The sequence below is a fragment of the Batrachochytrium dendrobatidis genome, assembly GCF_000203795.2.
Source record: "Batrachochytrium dendrobatidis JAM81 unplaced genomic scaffold BATDEscaffold_2, whole genome shotgun sequence".
NCBI lineage: Eukaryota > Fungi > Chytridiomycota > Chytridiomycetes > Rhizophydiales > Batrachochytrium > Batrachochytrium dendrobatidis.
The window spans coordinates 1,125,245-1,144,499 of NW_006281100.1; the positions used below are offsets into that span (position 1 = coordinate 1,125,245).

Sequence of the window (19,255 nt, forward strand, 5' to 3'; positions counted from 1 at the left end):
TAGGCATACATTGCTTATGACATGTCTTCTACAGCAACTGCATTACAATCCTTTCGGGTTTCCTGTCCTAGAAACACTCTGCTCATGTCTGCTGTTTTATTCTGGATATTTTGTGTCGACCGTGCCCTTGCAACCTCCGACGGTCACCAGTTGAACCTCCAACATGACAAGCCAAAGGCTCCAACTAAACAGAACCAAGGCATTATTATTCCACTCATGACCTTCTTGTCCATTGGATTGGTATGCTTGCTGGTCTTTTGCATTGTCCGTACTTGCTTCTTGGACATTTATTCTCCCCGACGAGTATTGACCAGGTAATGCATGGATTGTTTCTGTTTTAATGATCAAACCTTGCATGTGTTTGCATTTTCAAGACTGTTGGTAGCGCTCAACAGTTTAGCTTCAATATGCTCTGTAAATACCGACAGACTCTGCTTGTCGGCGTTGTATTCTGTTTGATGTGGAATGCTTAATTATGCTTCTCTAGTCGCTGCTGTCATTGTAAATTTAGTACCAATTCATATGGTTTCAAGATAGGCGCTATGCACAGCGTATTGTTTGACCATTTACTGATTGAATTCTGTTGGCATTTAAATCTGTAATCATGACTTAGAGGACGGCCTCCCAAGCTCAAAAAGGGACTCTTTTCATGGATTCCAGTTGTATTCTCAACCAATGAGACAGTCCTGATCAATACTGTGGGACTCGATGGTGTCATGGCAAGTACAGCTTATTGATTCCAGTCTAAATGTTTCAGAAAAATCGGATTGCTTCAAATTATGTTAATCTTACCAGCCATGTCTTAATCTGTATATTCTAGTTTTTGCGATTTTTCAAGATGGGATATACCATGTTTTTTATATTTTCAATTCTAGGCGTTGGTATTCTGGCACCAACAAACTACTATGCACACCCACCACGACTTGGAAATGCCACAGGATATAAGCTGGAGGATTTGATTCTTCCAGCACTTTCTGTTGATAATGTACCCAACCAATCCTTTTATCTGCGTGTTCATTTGATCTTTACTTGGGTGTTTTCATTGCTTACACTTGGCTACCTTGTTGCATTTTATCGTGGATATGTTCTTTTGAAACTCCAGTACGATGAATATGCATTACGGCAAACCAAGATGAGTAAGATTGAAATGAGATCGGTAATGGTGTTTGGAATACCTAGCGAATTGCGTAATGAGGTCGATTTGGCATCCTATTTTGAAAACCTTGGAGTGGGAAATGTAGAAAACGTTGTTTTGTGTAGAAACTGGTCACATTTGCGAAACAATATTCAAAAGCGTGCATACTATCTCAACAAACTTGAAACTGTGTTTTCCCAACTATCCAAACGAAGTGTTGCACTCGAACAACCTTCAGTTTTTAAATCGATCATCCAAAATGCCCTTTCGTGCTGCATTCCACACTCTCCCACACCACGTAGGCAGTTTCAGCGACGAGACATGTTTCGTGGAAATAGTGCAGTTCGCGTTGCTGCACAACTGTCATCCGAACAGTCTCCTTTACTCACTCGACGCGCCTTTGGCTCAAACGATGCCATTGATCCAAGTGTATTCGAAGTACTATCACGTATTGATGCCATGAATCCAAAATGGCGTCCTCAGCACCGTACTGGGTTTTTGGGATTATTTGGACCGCTTGTAGACTCTGCCGAGTACTATGCTGCCGAATTCAATAAATGTGATCGACAAGTAGCTCGATACAGACGCATCCCAGAACGGTCTGCACCAACTGCTGTTGCCATTGTCACGTTTGAATCTCCACTCAGCGCTGTAAGTGTCAAGTTACTATAATTTGTGCATTTGTTTTAGCAATTTTTTGTCTTGTCTCATTTTTTTAAAAACATCAACTATGGGACTTTTAAATTCAACTTATTTTAGACTTTGGTTTCGCAGTGTCTTGTACAGCGGCGTGCATTTGCATGCATGACTAAAATGGCACCAGAACCTCGCGATATCTACTGGCCTAATCTGTCCTCTAAAACGGCAAGCAGTCACACCAAACTGGTTAGAGGCCTACTGGTCGTTGGAAGTTTGTTTTTGTTGGTATTTTCATCCACATTTGTCGTATCCAGTATTGCTGGGTTGATAGATCTAGAGCAGCTGGCGGTATATATTCCTGTCCTTGGAGCAGTGCTTAAGGATCTACCTGATACTTGGATCCAGTTTATTCAAGGTGTTATTCCTGCCATGCTCCTCACTCTTTGGACATCGCTCCTACCTACTCTTCTTCTTTTTCTAAGCCAAGCACAAGGTTTAGAGGCGGCGAGCTGGATTGAAATGTCTTTGTTGACCAAGTAAGCTTGGACGTATTGTGCTGAATTTTGATTCAAATAAGCTAACTTGTAAATATCTAGATATTTTTTTTATCAGCTGTGGAACATTCTTTTTGTTACAGTGTTTGCGAGAACGCTGGTGTACGAGATTATTCCAAATCCACAAAAAGTGATTGAATTGCTTGGACAAATGGTGCCCAAGGTACTTTATTTTTACTACTATAGCTTGGTTACTTGTATACATGCTTGTAATGCATGACTTTCCAACTCTATACTGTTTTTTTGCTAATTTCATTTTGCTTTTAAATGAATGCAGGCATCAACTACTCTGATAAACTATGTGATGCTGCAAGGTGCAGCAGTTTATCCTGCGCAGCTTTTGCTAGCCGCACCACTGATTTTGACATGGGTATCTCGGTTTTCGCCTTGGTCGCGAGATACTCCGCGACAAGTTTCCAATGCCTACTATCCATCAATTCTTACTTGCATTAATTATGGAATTGTATATCCTGGGCCCATCATGATATTTGTTATTGGGATTGTTTATGCACCCATTTCACCGCTTATACTCCCATTCTGCTCGCTATTTTTTGCTATGGGGTATTTCATCTACAAGGTATTTGATTGATTCGGTGCGTTTTGAAATGCTTCAGGAAATTTCTAATTTTGAATGCTAGTATATGTTGATGTATGTGCACTTGCCACGGTATGAGTCTAAAGGGGTTGCTGCTCGATTGGCTGTCAATCGCTGTTTAGTTGGACTAGTCATTATGCAGTTTACAATGATGGGACTTCTTGGAATTAAAGCATCCGGAGATGGGAATATTGGAAAACATTATTTTAACACGATCGGCTCGGTTCATTCTGCTGCCGACGGACCTACTCCATGGTCAGCTTATGCACAAATGGTAATAGGTGTCCTTCCCCTGCCTTTTATCACCATTTTTGTGTACGGATGGTTGAATAATGGATACGCCCAGCAGATTCTTCATATTCCATTGGAGATTCTTGGAAAAATAGCAAACGAATTGATGCGTGAAGTTTCATTGCAAACCCCTGATACTGCTGTAAACAGCCACACGGATACCCATACTGATCTCAATGGAAACCTTTACGGTAATTTGAATCAAAACAGTAACAGTATTAGAGTATCAACCATGCCACATGGGATGAGCAGTATGGCGAGTAGCCGAGGGCATTTTGGACGCGAATTAAGTGACATTTCTCCACGTCGCCCGCATACGCTACAAACTCAACCCCATGAAAATAATGCAAGGCCGTTTGTTGGTAACAGTGTAGACCGACCTTTTTCCAGTATCTCCCAACAAGGACCAGTTGTGTCTGTACAGAATGCATCATCTGACCAACCCTCTACAGCAGCCGATGTGAATTCATCTACTGACAGTTTGACCGATTTCCATACATCTCCTGAACGATCGACCTTTACTTCAATGGGTAATACATTGAATAGAAAAATATCCACCATGTCTATGCAAACGGGACGATTTAGCTTGTTTGAAGAAAGTCCCAATGAGCCCTCTCCATTCAACTCTGCAGCAGTCAATGCACCCGAATCTGGTGTTGCAGTGCCTCATGATATAGAGTCGCATCATTTTCTAGATCTGGATCAAGAAGAGTGCATATCATTGGGTATTCATCTTGAGCCCCCAATGACTCGTGTACCCGGTATTTTGGATGCGCCGGTTGAAGCAGCGAGTTCGATTTTACGATATGGTGACGAGATTGATTTAGTGAATCGAGAGCGACGTGGGAATGGACCCGACAACGATCCCATGCTGGATGATTTGAATATTCATACGTACATCCATCCAGCACTTGTGGGAAAGCTACCCATTGCGTGGCTTCCTGGTCGACAGCAACCATCTAGACTATCAGAGCTTCGTGATGAACAGACACGGAACCAACGTGAAGTATGGCGACGACTGGTATTTAAGCAGCGTGTAGGAGTGCGTGCAGCTGGCAGTGGATCATTACAGCGAGAAAGCAGTGATGATGACATGTTTGATGGACGTGATATTAGGGGTATGACCACCAACGACGCCCTGCTTCAGTCTCGATATGGTGATGATGAAGCCAATGGACCTGCTTTGGGACGTATTCGCAGTTTTATAGATGGATTTACTAGTTGGATGCATTTGACCATGTCATAATGCCAGATTCATTGCATGTTTTTCTACCTGTTTTATATTTGAATAAAATAATGCTTCAAGTGTATTTTTATTACAAGTATAAACCAACCTGGGTCAAGATATCAGTACGTTGATGGTATTAGATGCTCAGCCATCTTGTATCACAACTCAGTCTCCAATCATGAGTGATGTTGGTTGTACTCATATGCATAACATTCAGATCCAACACGCAGACATCGCCTGGACAAAAGTCGGTTGTTACCCAGTCGAGTGAATGGATTCCAGTTGGTGCGCTTGCCAGCAATCTGGATTCAATCTCTCTCGGATCTAAACACAACCACCCACTTTGAGTTCCATCAACACCAGCTCTTCCTTGGCTATAAGAGTCTCTGATATCTTTCCATACTTGATTACGATGCGATCCACTCGAGACGACAATACTTCCCATAGAAGACGTGACATGACCAATTGGGATCCATAATGTGAGCTGACGCTGACTGATATGTCCGACATAGACTCGATCGCAGTGAAGTCCAGTATATAGACCAGTACCAACTGCTCTAAGCCATTTGAATGGTAGAGTCATTGCTGATGGTGTATCCTTTTCTGTTTGTATGTCGCAGCTCGTGTCAGATCTGGCACAATCATCCATGTCATCAACTAAAGTGGTTTTATCTACAAGTATTGAGGAATCGGTGGCTAGAAAGAGATCAGCCAAGTCCTGTAAGTGCTGATGTTCCAGTACATTCATTAACTCGGGTTGAGCTTTGATCCAGTCTTGTCGAGAAAGCAACTGAGGTGATGTAACTGTAGTAAATGGACATTGAACGCAGTTCTGATGCAATGTTTTGGAGATATCCAGTAGCAAGTCTTGCTGAATAGGTGTATCTCTATCAGCAACTGCAGATGTATCCAGAAACCCATTGGATGCCAAGTCTTTCACAATAACCTGTCGAGCTGTCATGACCATTGATGCTGGTAGAGCATGACGAAGAAGTAAATATCCATTGGCTTGCAAGTCCTGCTGCATTTGACAGAGTGCAGATACTGACATGTGTCTTGGTCCACCTGCAGGAATATCTGTTGAATGCATTGGATGAACATTCAGCACTCCAGTGCCTGCAATCACTTTTCTTGGCCAACCCTCTTCCGTCATGGTATCAATACATACACATTGGTAAAAAGCAAACAAGCCGATTAACTGTCTAAACCAGTCTTATATTCATGTCTACTGTCATGCAGTTTAAACATACTTTACTATTCTATACACATTCAAAAATACTAGTTTACTACTTTGTAGTTACAAGAACTCAAACTGCGATCCAAGTCCCAGATCTTCGGGCTCTTCTTCAGATAATTCTACTTCTGATGTTGTCTGCTGTAATGCACTAGTTGTAGATTCATGCAACCTCGAATCAGAGCTTGAATCCAGACTTGCTTTTTGCTGATCCAAAACCATGTCATTCGCTGCCTCTGTATCATTGGGTAAATCTAATACATCATCAGAATCAATCACCATTTGAGTACTCTCTTCGACTAGTACATGTCCAGCTGGATCTGATTCTGGATCTGGATTTGGTTCTGATTCTGATTCTGGTTTTGATTTACTTAATGAATCCATTTGCGCAAGATCCATTAATTCTGCATCAAATGTTTCCAGATTCAGTCCATGTCGAGCAGATCGTGCAGTATCTGCATAGTCCTGTGCAGAGGTGGTCACAAACGATGAATCGTGAAGGATCTGAATATTGTGATTCTCAAGCTGCTCCAATATGGGTTTCCATTTGCCAATGAATTCATTGAATGTCAACAGTGCATTGTCTTTGACTGATATAGCATACTGTTCTTGCATCCGTTCCTATATATTATTTAATGAAAACTTAGTCTACAAATATAGTTTTAAAAGACATTGATATAGGGTCGTAATGGAGGAAATTATGAGAGCATTTGATTCAGTCAATAACAACCATCATTGACGCTTACCTGTTGCTGTTGGGTCTGCTCATTGCCAAGTAGATCCAGTTTCAAACGCACCAGCTGTCGCCTTAGGTCCGAGTACACTGACCACAGCGCAGTTCGATCTGCATCAGAGACTGTCTGCACATCTTTGGCAATATCAGCAACTTTTTCCAGCAAGTTGGTCCACGCATCGATTGGAATCATGACTTGATATTTTATAATGGAAACAAATTCCAACTCAGAATTACAGCTGTATTCACATAAAATAGAACATCAACTATTTGGCTTTTGAATATATAATATTTAATTCGCTTTCTTATTAAAAACTAGCTTTGATGCATTCTTGAAAACACAGCGTTCATTAAACTATAGTTTTAAACTGGAATTTTCTTGATATTGTACGATTGTCGAGCATCCTAAAAACTCGAATACATTCTAGTTGAAAAACAGTGATTTCGAGAATCCATGCCAATCATCAGGATTTTATTAAACCAATTATTATGAGATTGTTCATCTTTTGACATTTAGTGTTCCATTTTACACAAATACAACTGCAATACATTGATTGTTGATACCTTCAATCTTGATATTGCTGGCATCACTCGGCTTTATCACTCAAACACACTCTGTGTGGAATTTCCATACTCTTGATCATCATTGGAATCCTCACATCATGGACGACGTTGACATTGATATTGAAGGTGAAGAAACTCGCCCACCAACACGAGGTGCTTCCGATACATCAACTCATAAAGGGTTAGAGGACAATAGTGATTCATTATACTTCGATAAAGCACAGAGTGTTGTGTATCCAGAACCTGAATGGCTTACTTCTGACCATCTACTCGAGGTAAAATTACTACAGCACTATTCATTCCAATTCAACATCCTATAAAAAAACTATCAACTAGGTCACTCTGTTGTATATGATGCGTAGACCAATGCATTCAGCCCAGACTGCTCAACCTGCATTTGAAGTGTATATCCAAATTGTGGTTTATCTAACTCGAGTTACTATTTATTCAAATACATCATCAGTCAGGAGCGTTGGATACACCAGAAATGGACCCACAGTCCAAAGCACTTATTGAAAGCATGTTTGCTGAAGAGGAGCACTATTTTGGTCATGCCAGCTATGTTGGAGATCCGTTGGCTTATACAGAAAATATTCACTCTGCTAATAAATACGAGCCAATGCGAACAAAATCAGAAACAGCTGGATCTAAATCCAATCTAGAGTAAGTGCATCAACTGTCATTTTACTTTCTACCCATTAACAGTTATTTATCAATTCACTTAATACCAATGCTGGATAGGATTAAAAGGAAAAGAACTGCAGGTTAGTCTTGCACAATCATTTATTTTGTTTTTGTGCCTTATACTGACTGCAGTTATAAATTGTACAATAGATACTGCTAAATCCATTCCAAATCGGTCAAAGTGGTCTGAGCGGGAGAATACTCGACTGGTTGCAGCAATTGTATGTTTCAATACATATTTAAACTTTTGTGCAAAAAACTCGCAAGTGGCATTGATTTTAACATAGTCTATGTGAAATATGAATTGCAAATAGGAAAAACACGGATATGGCTCGTGGAGAAAGGTTGCAGATAGTCTTGGAAATAGGACTTCCAAACAAGTTGCTGTTCATACACGATATCTTCTCATTCATGGTGTTCAAATTCCTGGTGCACCAGCAGCAAAAATTCCACAAGCAGATATCAAACCAGTGAACACTGTATGTTCCGAAACCTCCATCAAACTTGAAAATACCAAAACTCCTGATATTGATGAAGATATCGATGTAGATATTACTGACGGATCAGATGTAGAAGTATACTCAAAAGTTCTTTTAAAAGACCCTTTTGGAAATGTATCCGACTCTTGCAATTCAGATATAAACTCCAGCACAAGTTTAGGTTGTGAGTCAGATTCTGCTACTGAAAAATCAGATTCATCTTTTGCATTTACGGCACAGGAAGATGCTACTGGATCACCAAACTATGTCACAGATGCTCAAGATAAAAATAACGTTGTTTCAAACCGAGCAGCATCACACATGACATCTCAAGTAAACACCGAATCTAAACCTGCTGAAATTTTGAATTCAGACATACCCAAAGTCTCGCTTACTGAGGATATGACGATCAAGACAGAAAATGAACCGGTACTTTCCGTTGCAGCATCTTTCACAAAAGACTCTACTTGCAAAATAGAGCAAACTCCATCTGAATCGCAGTACACAAACCCCATGGAACAGACCCCTATATATGAGAGAATAGCAGAATCTCACTCTGTCTTGTCTAAAATCAAGGAAAACAATACTGCTGATACGACCAATCAAGATCAAAAAACCAACAATGCCAAAAAAGTGAATGAGGATAGTCATGATGAGGAATCAGATGACGATTTGGAGCAATGTCACTATCTAGTTGGAGATTCTCGCCAAGAAGACTTTTCCATTGATCCGTCTATTATCAAACCTTTTGAAATGGAGTTTTGTCCAGAGTGGTTTTTGGGTGAGTATACGGGAAAACGGATCAACAAGACACCATCAAGATATCAAAAAATTCGAAATCATATTCTGGACCTGTGGGCAAAGATGCGACCTATAAGTGTTAGTAAATCCAGAATTCGTCCTGGTCTCAAGGGTCAAGGTGATGTGAATGCCCTCAGTCGGGTTCATTCATTTCTTCAAAGTATTGGTGCCATCAATGTTGACTGTCAAAAACCTCAGCTCAAGACAAAACGATCAGTAGCGGCACGCACTGCAAAGCCTAAATCCAATCTATTAAAAAATATATATGGTGGAGGCGAAATCAGTGCTGTATACGAAGGAACAAACAATATACCCACGGATACCAATGGCCGACGGCGACGAAAAGTGAGAACACCTAATGGAAATTGGTAAGTCTTATATTTTGGTCAAAGATTTGGTACTTGTTCAAAAACAATGATGTGCCAGACTTGTAGTTTTAATTTTAAAATGATTAGGGTATGGGAATTAGAAGGATCCACAATTGAGCATATAGATCCCGAAAAGGAGGAGCAACGAAAGTTATTACAAAAGAATGCCAAATACTTTGTAGATCAACAGTGCAATACTAAGCGCCTCAAGACAAACAAATCAGTGGTTACAGACATCATGGGTAAATATGATCCGTTCAAGCTAATTCCACTGCAGCGATATCTAGACAACACTCCACATGCATTGCACGTCAAGGTTCATTCGAATACCTTGGTATGTAGCATATTGATTTTGAATTGTTTTTTGCTTACTATTGGGTCCAGGGTGTTTTTTATTACAATCTGACCAATTTAAGAATATTACAATCAGATTATTATAGATTTTCATTCACATCTAGCACATACAGAAATCATTGGGTTGATTGGTGGAACATTTGATCCAGTAAAAAAAGAATTGAATCTACTGCAAGTTTATCCGTGTAATTCATTGAGCACTGGTGTGCAGGTATGATGAATCTAAACATTTTGAATATTGGCTGTAATGTGTGACTATTCATTTACTTATCTGGCATTTTATCCTAGTGTGAGATGGATCCAGTATCTGAAATGCAAGCAAGAGACCATTTTAACGCACTTGGGTTGAATGTAGTTGGTTGGTATCACTCACATCCTACGTTTGAGCCCAATCCATCTATTCGTGATATTGAAAATCAAGCCAACTATCAGGTATGCTTTATTCATACTTTTGAATGAGAGATTGTAAAGATAGTTTAGTTTGATATAAATCATTTTAACCGAGTTTATCTTGAACATCAACTGTAATTCTGTAACCAGAAACTGTTTTGTCGCGAAGATGGCATGGAGCCGTTTGTTGGTGTGATTGTCAGTCCTTTTGACAAAAGAACACCTGTATTGATATCAAGATTTCAGTTTATTACAGTATCCCAAGAATGGAATTCCATGTCCGAATATCGGTTACCATACTCCTGTATCAAATCCATCATTCCATCGACATCCTTACCACAGGATATATTTTTACAAATATCTGAATTAGTCCGAACGTACAGAACACATCCGAGGTATGTATACTATGATATTGCTAAACTATGGTTATATGTTGGCATAACTTTAGTTGCTAATCTAGATGTTTAGTTTGGTGAATTTAAGCAAGCCATTCCATACACGATTTGTAGTAACCACACGACTAGACAAGCTGATGAACTCGTTGGAATCGCATGTTATTCTTGGAGCTAATCAAGCACAGACTACTATGTTTTTAGAAAAAGTCAGGGATTTAGTCGAACGAGGGTTTTCTCTTGAACATACAGGTTCAAAGTCGACTAATGCTTTGGAGTAGATACTTGGCTCGACTATGGGGAATGTGTAATTTAGCGATCAATAGTAATAATTAATATTTCAAATACCTGAAAACTGATACACCGTAGCCCTGAGCAAGCATTATTACTAAGCTTAGGTATCAAGATGCATAATAAACAGCCAGTCTCGTGTTTGGTGTCAAATTTACTGGACGATATTGTTCTTGGAGTCATTATATAGAAACAGTTTTTGGTGGTTTTAGCATTCAAAACATGTCCTTTTATGTATGGGTTTCTACTTGTGTCAACCCTTTGTATTGTCATTAAACCAACACATCAAATCATTTATTGTCTTGACAACTCTGTAGTTTCAACACTTGGACAACAAGACTTGTAAGCGCATTTGTGGACCTTATCAAATATCTTGGTCAACAATATCAATGATCTTGATGGTAATATTACAACAAAAACCAACTTTTGTGAGTGACAGACAAATCGGCAAGGAATATGTCCAAACTTTTATTGGCAATATCCGAACAGTGGAACCAAATATCTGGATTGCAATGGACGAGCCTGGTGTCAAACTTGGCGATCATACAATGTATGGTCATGCAAACAAAGACGAAAGAACTGATTCCAAACTATAATTTGATGTGTATGAACAATGTGTTGATTGAATTGAGAATATCCAAGTCAATATACAAAGGACAGTGCAATGAATACTCAGTTATCATCTATTCCAAAGTAAAATGGTGGCGATGCAAGATACAGAAAAGTGCTCCATTTTACGTGAATACAGCGATGAATCTAGACGCCAAGATATAAAGTGCATCAGTTGAGTCCATGTGGTTAGATGGATAGTCAAAATAAAGCATTAATCAATATTGTGCAAAGTGGATCGTCGAGTTACGCATAAATCTGCCTCACGGTTGGCGGCAATGAGCATAAGAATGGAGAGATGAAGGATCATTAGTCATTGGTGTTTATCATGTATGGCAAGTACTTTTGTAGAATTCATTCAATACCACTTTTATGTAGGATCGGGTTTAGTTGTTGCTTTTGTGACTCCCATCATCTAATCCAGTGTCATTTCGAGACTTGAAGAGGCAGGTTTAATTGTAGGTTACACGTTCGTGTCGTTGTCCATATTAATGGTCAAGTCTTGATCCTTTATAGTTGTTAATGTCCTAAAGAGCCTTTTTGTGCCCCTTATGACAAATTGCGTCATTATTAAACCTCACTATCAACTTTAACAACACATGTATTTCGTACGCCTTCCACGCCACCCACAAGCGAGCATCAATAATGAATCACCAGATGAAATCATGGGATTTGGCTGTTTCATTGCATATATCAAGCGTATCTGTGGTAAAGTATTGTCAGTTTACTGTAGTTGGTTTGTTTAGTCCAAGACTATGCTTTCTTGATGTTTTGAAAACATTGGTAGATTGCTGATTTGAATGAGGATTATCCATCGATCGTGTTTCCTGCACCATGGCTACAATCTGACTTGTTGACACTAGTTTGCGGATCCTCTTGATTCAATATAGAACATGAGTCGTTTGGTCTAGCAAGGGCTGATTACTGAGCTTGCTGGTCTTGACACGACTGTTGATAATCCGCTTAATATAGTTTACCCTAATTTGAAATAATTGTGCAAATTTACAACCGGAGAATTCACGTTTCCGAAATGCAGCGACAGCAGCTTGCTTAATGCAATCAGATTACTTGTTAAATATGATGAAAGTGGAGTTTTGCGTATAACCCAAAAGAATATCTATCCATTCTCATTTCATTCTCATTCCATTTTCATCTTATTATCGCTGGCTTTAATCCTATCGCCACCAAGACATCCACCCAAAAACATTCAACTGAAACAGAATCCACGCACTGCATAACAGTGCTAAAAGGCACCCAAATCCCAACTCGCAGTATTAGTCTATTTATCGTTGATAGTGAGTGCCATTGACTCTTTATAGTTTCATTTCAAACGTTAACCTGTTTAATTGCATCTGTTTATATTCTTCTAGTCAGATATCGACTGCGTAATATTTTAAATTCAAGACTTGATTCTTCAGACCTGCTAACAACCTTTGAATTTAAATCCATTCAAGAGCAGATCATTCAAACCTATTGATACAGCCATTCGCAATGCGTCCACAAACAGCATTGTATGGTGCATTCTTGATGCTGACCTGGTCTACTGCAACTGCTGTTAATCATCGCTTGTACCCACGACAGGCTGCTGCATCTCTACCCACTGCTCCACAAGCATCTTCTGTACCTCACTCACAAGCAACTCCTGCTGCTCCTCCACAGGCATCTGTATCTCCTGCTCCTCCAGCTCCTGCACCTGCTCCTGCTCCTACTACGTCATCTGTTGTACCTGCATTGCCATCTGTTGCTCCTTCTCCTACGCAAAAACCATCAGCTGCTATAGTTGTGACAACCACCTCCTCTAGTGGACCACAAGCACCTGCTCCATCGCCTGGACCAGCTACCATCTCCAATACTTCTAATGAACAGGGCATTACGGGTGGTCCAGTAGCCCCTGCAAGCAATGGTAGTACTACCGGTTCATTAACAGGCTCACCCAACCCACCCTCATCTGAAATGTCCACATCAACCAAAGTGGTGCTAATTGCTGTTGGATGTGCTGTGTTTGTTGCTTGTGTAGGAATGTATGCATTCCGCAAGTTTGGTCAACTCCGGCCAAGTAATATGTTCCGTCAACGACTACGGAACAACGAAACAACAAATCATGGCAACACTGGACCAGCTCCTGTACCAATCCATAATGCTGCTGCTATGGGAAAAAGCAGTTCTGACTTGTACTATGCCACAGCTCAGAATGTTCCTAATCGATCTGCAGATCTAAGTAACATCTATAGTACATTACCCAGTGCTGGTGCTGGTGGTCAACCATATCAGCAATACCAGCATGGAGGGTATGCACAATCCGAACCCCATACTAGTGTACAATTTGTTCGAGAATAAAACTCATTCGCTGAATCTGTTTTACAGCTTTATTAAAAATTCAACACTTTGGAATAGACTGTGCTGGGCTGATTCCATGGAATTGTTCATCTCATTTCTATTAGTCATTCAAGAGTTTAAACATGAACAATATGAATCTCGCGATATTGCTGTTTGGATCGTTGACAGTTTGTATGTGGTTTGGAATTGATCAAAACACACCATCTTGTTACTAAACTCATTCCACAACTGTTGATTGTGCAATCCTTATTTGATGTTCATATCACACGAATCGGTTAGAGTAGAATGTAATATTTGTATTGCTATCCAATCTCTGGGTAAACTCTCATGTGTTGGGTTGATCAGCCAATTGGCATACATCACTTGTTAAAAGTGGTCATTTTAATCGCATTGTTGTTTTTAATTCTTGCACTCATTTTTCAATTTCATCATCAACATGTATGGTGTGCGTTTGTATAGTGGCTTAACGTCCCATAGAAATAATACCTGCGTTGATCAAGATACGGATCTTGCCAGAAACTGCTGGATTAGCCATATGCCTAGAGTAAACAAAGTTTTAGTATTTGTATTGGGCTCACTTGATACATTATTTCTATACAGACTGATCAAAAACTTACGATCGGACAGAAGAGGGATCTTCTTGCATTTGCTTCAAAATAGTCTGCATGATGGGATCGCTCATGGTTTGTTGGACATCAGGATTCTGCTTTGCACGCTCCAGCGTTTCCTCGCGGTTATGTGGAGCTTGGAGCTGGCTAAGAGTAAAGTATGCTTTTTGCATCTATATAGTTCAATCCAGTAGGGTTAATAAATGAAAAACAATCACCAATTAGACAAGACTATCTTACCTGCGACTGAACTTCGGCAGTATGCTTGTTTTCAGTGTCTTTGCTCATGATATCCTCACACATCTCAATGCAGCCCATGTAGTCACGCTTGGCACATAGAATTGCAGCTTTACGGATATATGCCTTGAGAAAATTGGGATCAAGTTTGATTGCAGCATCGCAGTCCTTGTCAGCTTCAGGCAAAGCCATCAACTTGGTATAGCAGGCAGCACGATTTGAAAAGTTTCGGGGATCTTCAGGGTTACGCTTGATGGCATCAGAGTATTGTTTAACAGCATTGACATAGTCGTGAGCCTTGAACAACTCGTTGCCCTTTTCACGAGCAGCATCAGACAACTCGGGATTCTTGTAGTTTTCTTCTTCAATCTTTTTGAGAGTCTTTTCAGCATCGCGCAGTTTTTCAAGAATATCAGCAGTTCGGTGCTCGGAAAGCGATTTTTCAAAATGCTTGATTGCATTGGGATAGTCATTCAGCATAGTGTACGAAGTTCCAATGCGACCAAGTGCACTAAATCGTAACATATCAATGAGGATCAGAATCAATTTCGGTTATGCAATAAACAATCTTGAATACTTACCGAGCAATCAGCTTATAATCAACCCGTTGTTCACGACCAACTTCAACAGCTTCCTCGCAAGTCTTGATGCACTCGTCAAACTTTTCCATTTCAAAGTATACAGCTGCCTTGTTAGTGAGAACAGCCACGTTAGTATTATCCAAATCCCAAGCCTCAGCATAGTGCTTCAACGCTTCCTCAAACTGACGTTGTTTGTAAGCAGCATTTCCCTTGGTCTTGGCCTCGTCACTGGCAGTACGTTTATTTTTTTTCTCTAGCTCTTCAGGAGTCAATTCAGGTTCAGATTGAGTTTTGGGCTGTGGTTTATGAGAAGACTGAGCTGCCTTGCGCGAGTCAATATCAGCATGAGCCTCTTCAGTTGCCTTTTCAACCTCGTCGGCATTTCGAGCAACACGAGCATCCAGATCCATGAGTCCCATCAATACCTCCATAATACGAGTATCTTGAAGATGACTAATTTAGAATTTACAATGCAATCAATATGATGTAAATCATACATGTCTAGCAAATATTAGAAATCATAAATGTCCAGGAAATAAGATTACAAGTATGCACACTGATACAACGTACAGGTTAATTGTTTCTGGATTGCTCTGGATCTGACGAAGTTTTTCAACAAGATCAGGCTGAGCAAGCAGAGGAGAAAGACGAGGGTTGGCGGCAATTTTTTCCCACATGCCAGGTCCAAACATCTTGGCCATGGGATTAGAGCTGGCTGACATGGCAGCAGTAACATCGCTCAAACCACGCTTGAGAAGCGCATTTTCTGGCTCAATTTTCAAGCCAGCTTCGTAAACAGCAGTAGCTTCTTCCAGATTACCAAGTCCATGAAGAGCAGCACCTTTACGTGAGTATCCCTAATGGTATTAAGCAGAGTTTAAATATTAGCGAGGAAATTCCAGATTGGCAAGTTGATTGTCGAGTAAATAGGATTGATTCAATAGATTTCAGTATGAGCAGTAAAAAGTTGTGATTTTATAGCACTCGACAAAAACAAAGCGATGATTCAACGCATACCTTTGCCCAGTCAGGTTTAATTTCAATAGTTTTTTCTGCATCCTTGACAGCATCAACATAATTGTGCATGCTAGCATATGCAGCTGACCTAAAGACAACATCACACATTAAAACGGTTAAATACTGTAAAAGCACATTTGATGAATAATCAGATCTAATAGATTCAAGCATGATAAAATCATGGAAGCCAACAAGACTCAGATAAGCCTACCTATTAGAGTAAAGGACATGGTTGGAAGGATCAAGTTCTATTGCCTGAGAAAAGAGCTTGATGGCAGAATCATACTGTCCAGCACTGAACGCCTGGTTGCCTTGTGCTTTGAAATCGTCAGCCTAAGAATAGATGGAAAACCAGACATGAATCAGATTAAACTGCAGCAATACAAACAGTAATAAAGCAGAATCGATGTTCATGACACTTGCCGACATATAAAAAGAATCAAATATTTAATGGCAAAAATCAAGTTTTGATTCTTGTGAATTTGTATGGATTTGCCTTCCATCAAATTCCAAACACTTCCAGTGTGTCTAAAGTCTGTTCATGTCAAGCTTGAATTAATAATAAAATCATGACTGATGTCAAGTGTGTTTAAATTCTAATATTCGTCACTATCGTATGCTCTTGTTCAATATCACCAAAACAATGTAAACCTAATTAAAAGGATTTCACATAAAATGTATTGAAGATCAGACAAAAAATGTGCTTATGCCTTGTCGACAATGACCTTGGTACCACGCTGCAAACCAGTTCTCCTGGCAGCAATAAGACCAACTTTTTGTCCAGGAGGAGCAAAGCGAGAAACGGTCGAGGCATGACCAATGTGTTGATGATTACCACCACCGTGAGGATGATCAACAGGATTCATAGCAACACCACGAGTCTTGGGCCAAGAGTTACGCTTAACGCGATACTTGTGGAAGGCACGTCCAGCCTTGAGAAGGGGTTTGTCAATACGACCACCTCCAGCAACAATACCAACAGTAGCACGGCACTTGTTGGATAAAACTTTCTTGGCACCAGATGGAAGCTTGAGACGGGTCTTGCCTTCATCGGGATTCTGGCCAATAACAGTGGCATAGTTACCAGAAACACGAGCAATCGCTCCACGATCACCAATAGACTCTTCAATGTTGCAGACAATGGTACCTTCGGGAACAGATGCAAGGGGAAGAACGTTTCCAATCGTTAAACCAGCTATAAACATCAAAATAACGGTGTTAGTTGAAGAAATCTAAATATCTAAAAAACAATCCAAACCTCACCCTTCTTTCCACAGTAGAGAAACTGTCCAGTGAAAAGACCTTCGGCAGCAATAAAGGTCTGCTCAGAAAGACCATACTTGTAGGGGTTACGGAAAACGACTTTGGCAAGTGGGGCACCACGACCTGGATCGTGAACAATCTCCTTGACAAGACCTCGAATATAGCCGTGTCTATAGTGGTTAAAGTCGTATCAGTACAATGCAGGCCCAAATCTAGTTTTTAAATAGTAATAAAATACCTCTCTGAATAGTCGAGAGGACGATGTTTGGCTGCGCCAACACGACGCTTGGTGTGAGATTTGAAAATACCACCAGCACCCTTACGCTGCGCACGAATGACTCTACCCATTGCGACTCTAATTACAGTAAAATCATTAGCTCGTTAGTAAGCCAATATTTACCACGCCAAAGCACTCTGAACATAAGATCATGCCAATAGACAATCCAAAATATAGCATCACATCCTCCACTTGTACACGAGCAAATCCATCATCCATCCACCCAAAAACAAGTGTCAAACTGTTTATAAGTGTCCTAATCATTCCTACAACAATCGACTACATTGAAATGCAATACTGCAAAGTAACAAGATCGCTACAGTGTGTAAATCCCTTTCAAAAGGAACTCGTAGTAAAGATTTAAAATAGTCGATTGTCATTGGCTCCCTGCATCAGTTTGTAGAGTGTAACACCATAATCTAGTCGACTGTATGCTGTTCAAGTCAAAAGATCTGCAACATGCAGCTTGTTCTTCAATGTTGAACCCGCGCTGCTGTGATTTCTGATGCATCTGCCATGAAACATGCAGGTGTAGATTAACAGGTGGATGAAGATGCTCCTGGATGAATGGATGAATGCTTTCTCCATGCATGCATGATACAACTCAGCGACAAACAAGGCATGAATCCTTACAAAAATTCTGTGGGGAAGAAGCGACAGGCAGTGAATTGTCAAGTTGACAACTCCAAAATTGAATTCAACATCACGTGGACTATACTCTTATCACGTGTAAATTCATTTTTCATTTACAAATGCCATTCGAACTGTACAGCCGTATTCACGTAAGACGGAACACTAAACAAGGATGTCAAAGTATAATAAACAGTCATGAAATGATTGGCATCAATTCATGTCAAATTTACTGGGTTTTCCTGTTGTTTGGCATGTATTCTATTTTAAACTCGGTGATCGTACAATGTATGTTATATCAAGAGAATGATCTTGGTTCAAAACTATAGTTTATGTGAGCATCGTGATGTTTGTTGTGTTTATTGAAAGACTGCAGCCAGTTTGAATAGGAGTCACAATGGATATTCAACTACTGTATATTTCAGAACGGAATAGTATTCCATTTTACGTGAATACAACCAACACAACTTGGTTCATATCAAGCGTGTCAAGCGTGATGAAAAACTGCTGTTGATTCAATCTAAAGTATTTTGTACTTGCTGAATACAACAACTGTCGATATCGTACAGTCTATATTGATACCAAGTAGTTTCATGGATGCTATCTGCAAAAATAAAGTAAACTATACATCACGTGAGTACACATTTTTATTTGTGCCAACAGCCCATCAAATCCGACTTGAATATCTAAAAACGTGAGTCTCAGATCTGAGCTTGGTTCAGTTGAAACGAATACTGCCATTGAAATAAATGATGATATTCTGACAGATACTTCTAAAGTGCTGCTGATTGTGCAACTGATTTGTCACTGTGTTGGCCAATATTGTATAACATATTGACTCCTTTGACTATCTGTTCCATTGGCTGAACTACTGCAGAAACTATATAGTTTGGATAGCTGATGTTAAATCACTGACACTATGTGTATTGTTTGTAATTATGCCATACCATTAAAAATCTGTGTT

At 39.9% G+C, this 19,255-nt stretch overlaps 7 protein-coding genes across 7 annotated transcripts; 3 read left to right on the top strand and 4 right to left on the bottom strand.

Moving 5' to 3' along the window:
- Positions 1-21: 21 nt before the first annotated feature.
- On the top strand, positions 22-4,524 carry BATDEDRAFT_34446 (uncharacterized protein; the record flags this gene model as incomplete). The annotated part of the gene is made up of 7 exons (XM_006676742.1): positions 22-314; positions 614-723; positions 876-1,786; positions 1,895-2,310; positions 2,371-2,491; positions 2,606-2,905; positions 2,967-4,524. 7 exons carry the CDS (start codon positions 22-24, stop codon positions 4,458-4,460), a joined length of 3,645 nt encoding a protein of 1,214 aa, XP_006676805.1. The 3' UTR covers positions 4,461-4,524.
- BATDEDRAFT_36637 (uncharacterized protein) lies at positions 4,510-5,604 on the bottom strand. Its single transcript, XM_006676790.1, has one exon. The coding sequence runs from the start codon at positions 5,593-5,595 to the stop codon at positions 4,579-4,581; it is 1,017 nt and encodes a 338-aa protein (XP_006676853.1). The 5' UTR covers positions 5,596-5,604; the 3' UTR covers positions 4,510-4,578.
- Positions 5,605-5,739: 135 nt separating this feature from the next.
- Positions 5,740-6,602, bottom strand: BATDEDRAFT_86426 (uncharacterized protein; the record flags this gene model as incomplete). The annotated part of the gene is made up of 2 exons (XM_006676999.1): positions 5,740-6,297; positions 6,423-6,602. The coding sequence occupies 2 exons, from the start codon at positions 6,600-6,602 to the stop codon at positions 5,740-5,742; spliced, it is 738 nt and encodes a 245-aa protein (XP_006677062.1).
- A 469-nt stretch (positions 6,603-7,071) lies between these two features.
- Positions 7,072-10,882, top strand: BATDEDRAFT_34448 (uncharacterized protein; the record flags this gene model as incomplete). Its single annotated transcript, XM_006676743.1, has 10 exons — positions 7,072-7,248; positions 7,437-7,636; positions 7,715-7,737; positions 7,808-7,878; positions 7,972-9,305; positions 9,393-9,639; positions 9,736-9,870; positions 9,948-10,091; positions 10,200-10,444; positions 10,518-10,882. 10 exons carry the CDS (start codon positions 7,072-7,074, stop codon positions 10,720-10,722), a joined length of 2,781 nt encoding a protein of 926 aa, XP_006676806.1. The 3' UTR covers positions 10,723-10,882.
- Positions 10,883-12,781: 1,899 nt separating this feature from the next.
- BATDEDRAFT_36638 (uncharacterized protein) lies at positions 12,782-13,691 on the top strand. Its single transcript, XM_006676791.1, has one exon. The coding sequence runs from the start codon at positions 12,833-12,835 to the stop codon at positions 13,676-13,678; it is 846 nt and encodes a 281-aa protein (XP_006676854.1). The 5' UTR covers positions 12,782-12,832; the 3' UTR covers positions 13,679-13,691.
- Positions 13,692-14,017: 326 nt separating this feature from the next.
- Positions 14,018-14,976, bottom strand: BATDEDRAFT_32887 (uncharacterized protein). Its single transcript, XM_006676691.1, has 3 exons — positions 14,527-14,976; positions 14,296-14,459; positions 14,018-14,217 (listed from the first exon to the last, which is right to left on the bottom strand). The coding sequence occupies exons 1-3, from the start codon at positions 14,713-14,715 to the stop codon at positions 14,142-14,144; spliced, it is 429 nt and encodes a 142-aa protein (XP_006676754.1). The 5' UTR covers positions 14,716-14,976; the 3' UTR covers positions 14,018-14,141.
- A 1,807-nt stretch (positions 14,977-16,783) lies between these two features.
- Positions 16,784-17,732, bottom strand: BATDEDRAFT_32888 (uncharacterized protein; the record flags this gene model as incomplete). The annotated part of the gene is made up of 3 exons (XM_006676692.1): positions 16,784-17,316; positions 17,385-17,554; positions 17,623-17,732. 3 exons carry the CDS (start codon positions 17,730-17,732, stop codon positions 16,826-16,828), a joined length of 771 nt encoding a protein of 256 aa, XP_006676755.1. The 3' UTR covers positions 16,784-16,825.
- Positions 17,733-19,255: the final 1,523 nt, after the last annotated feature.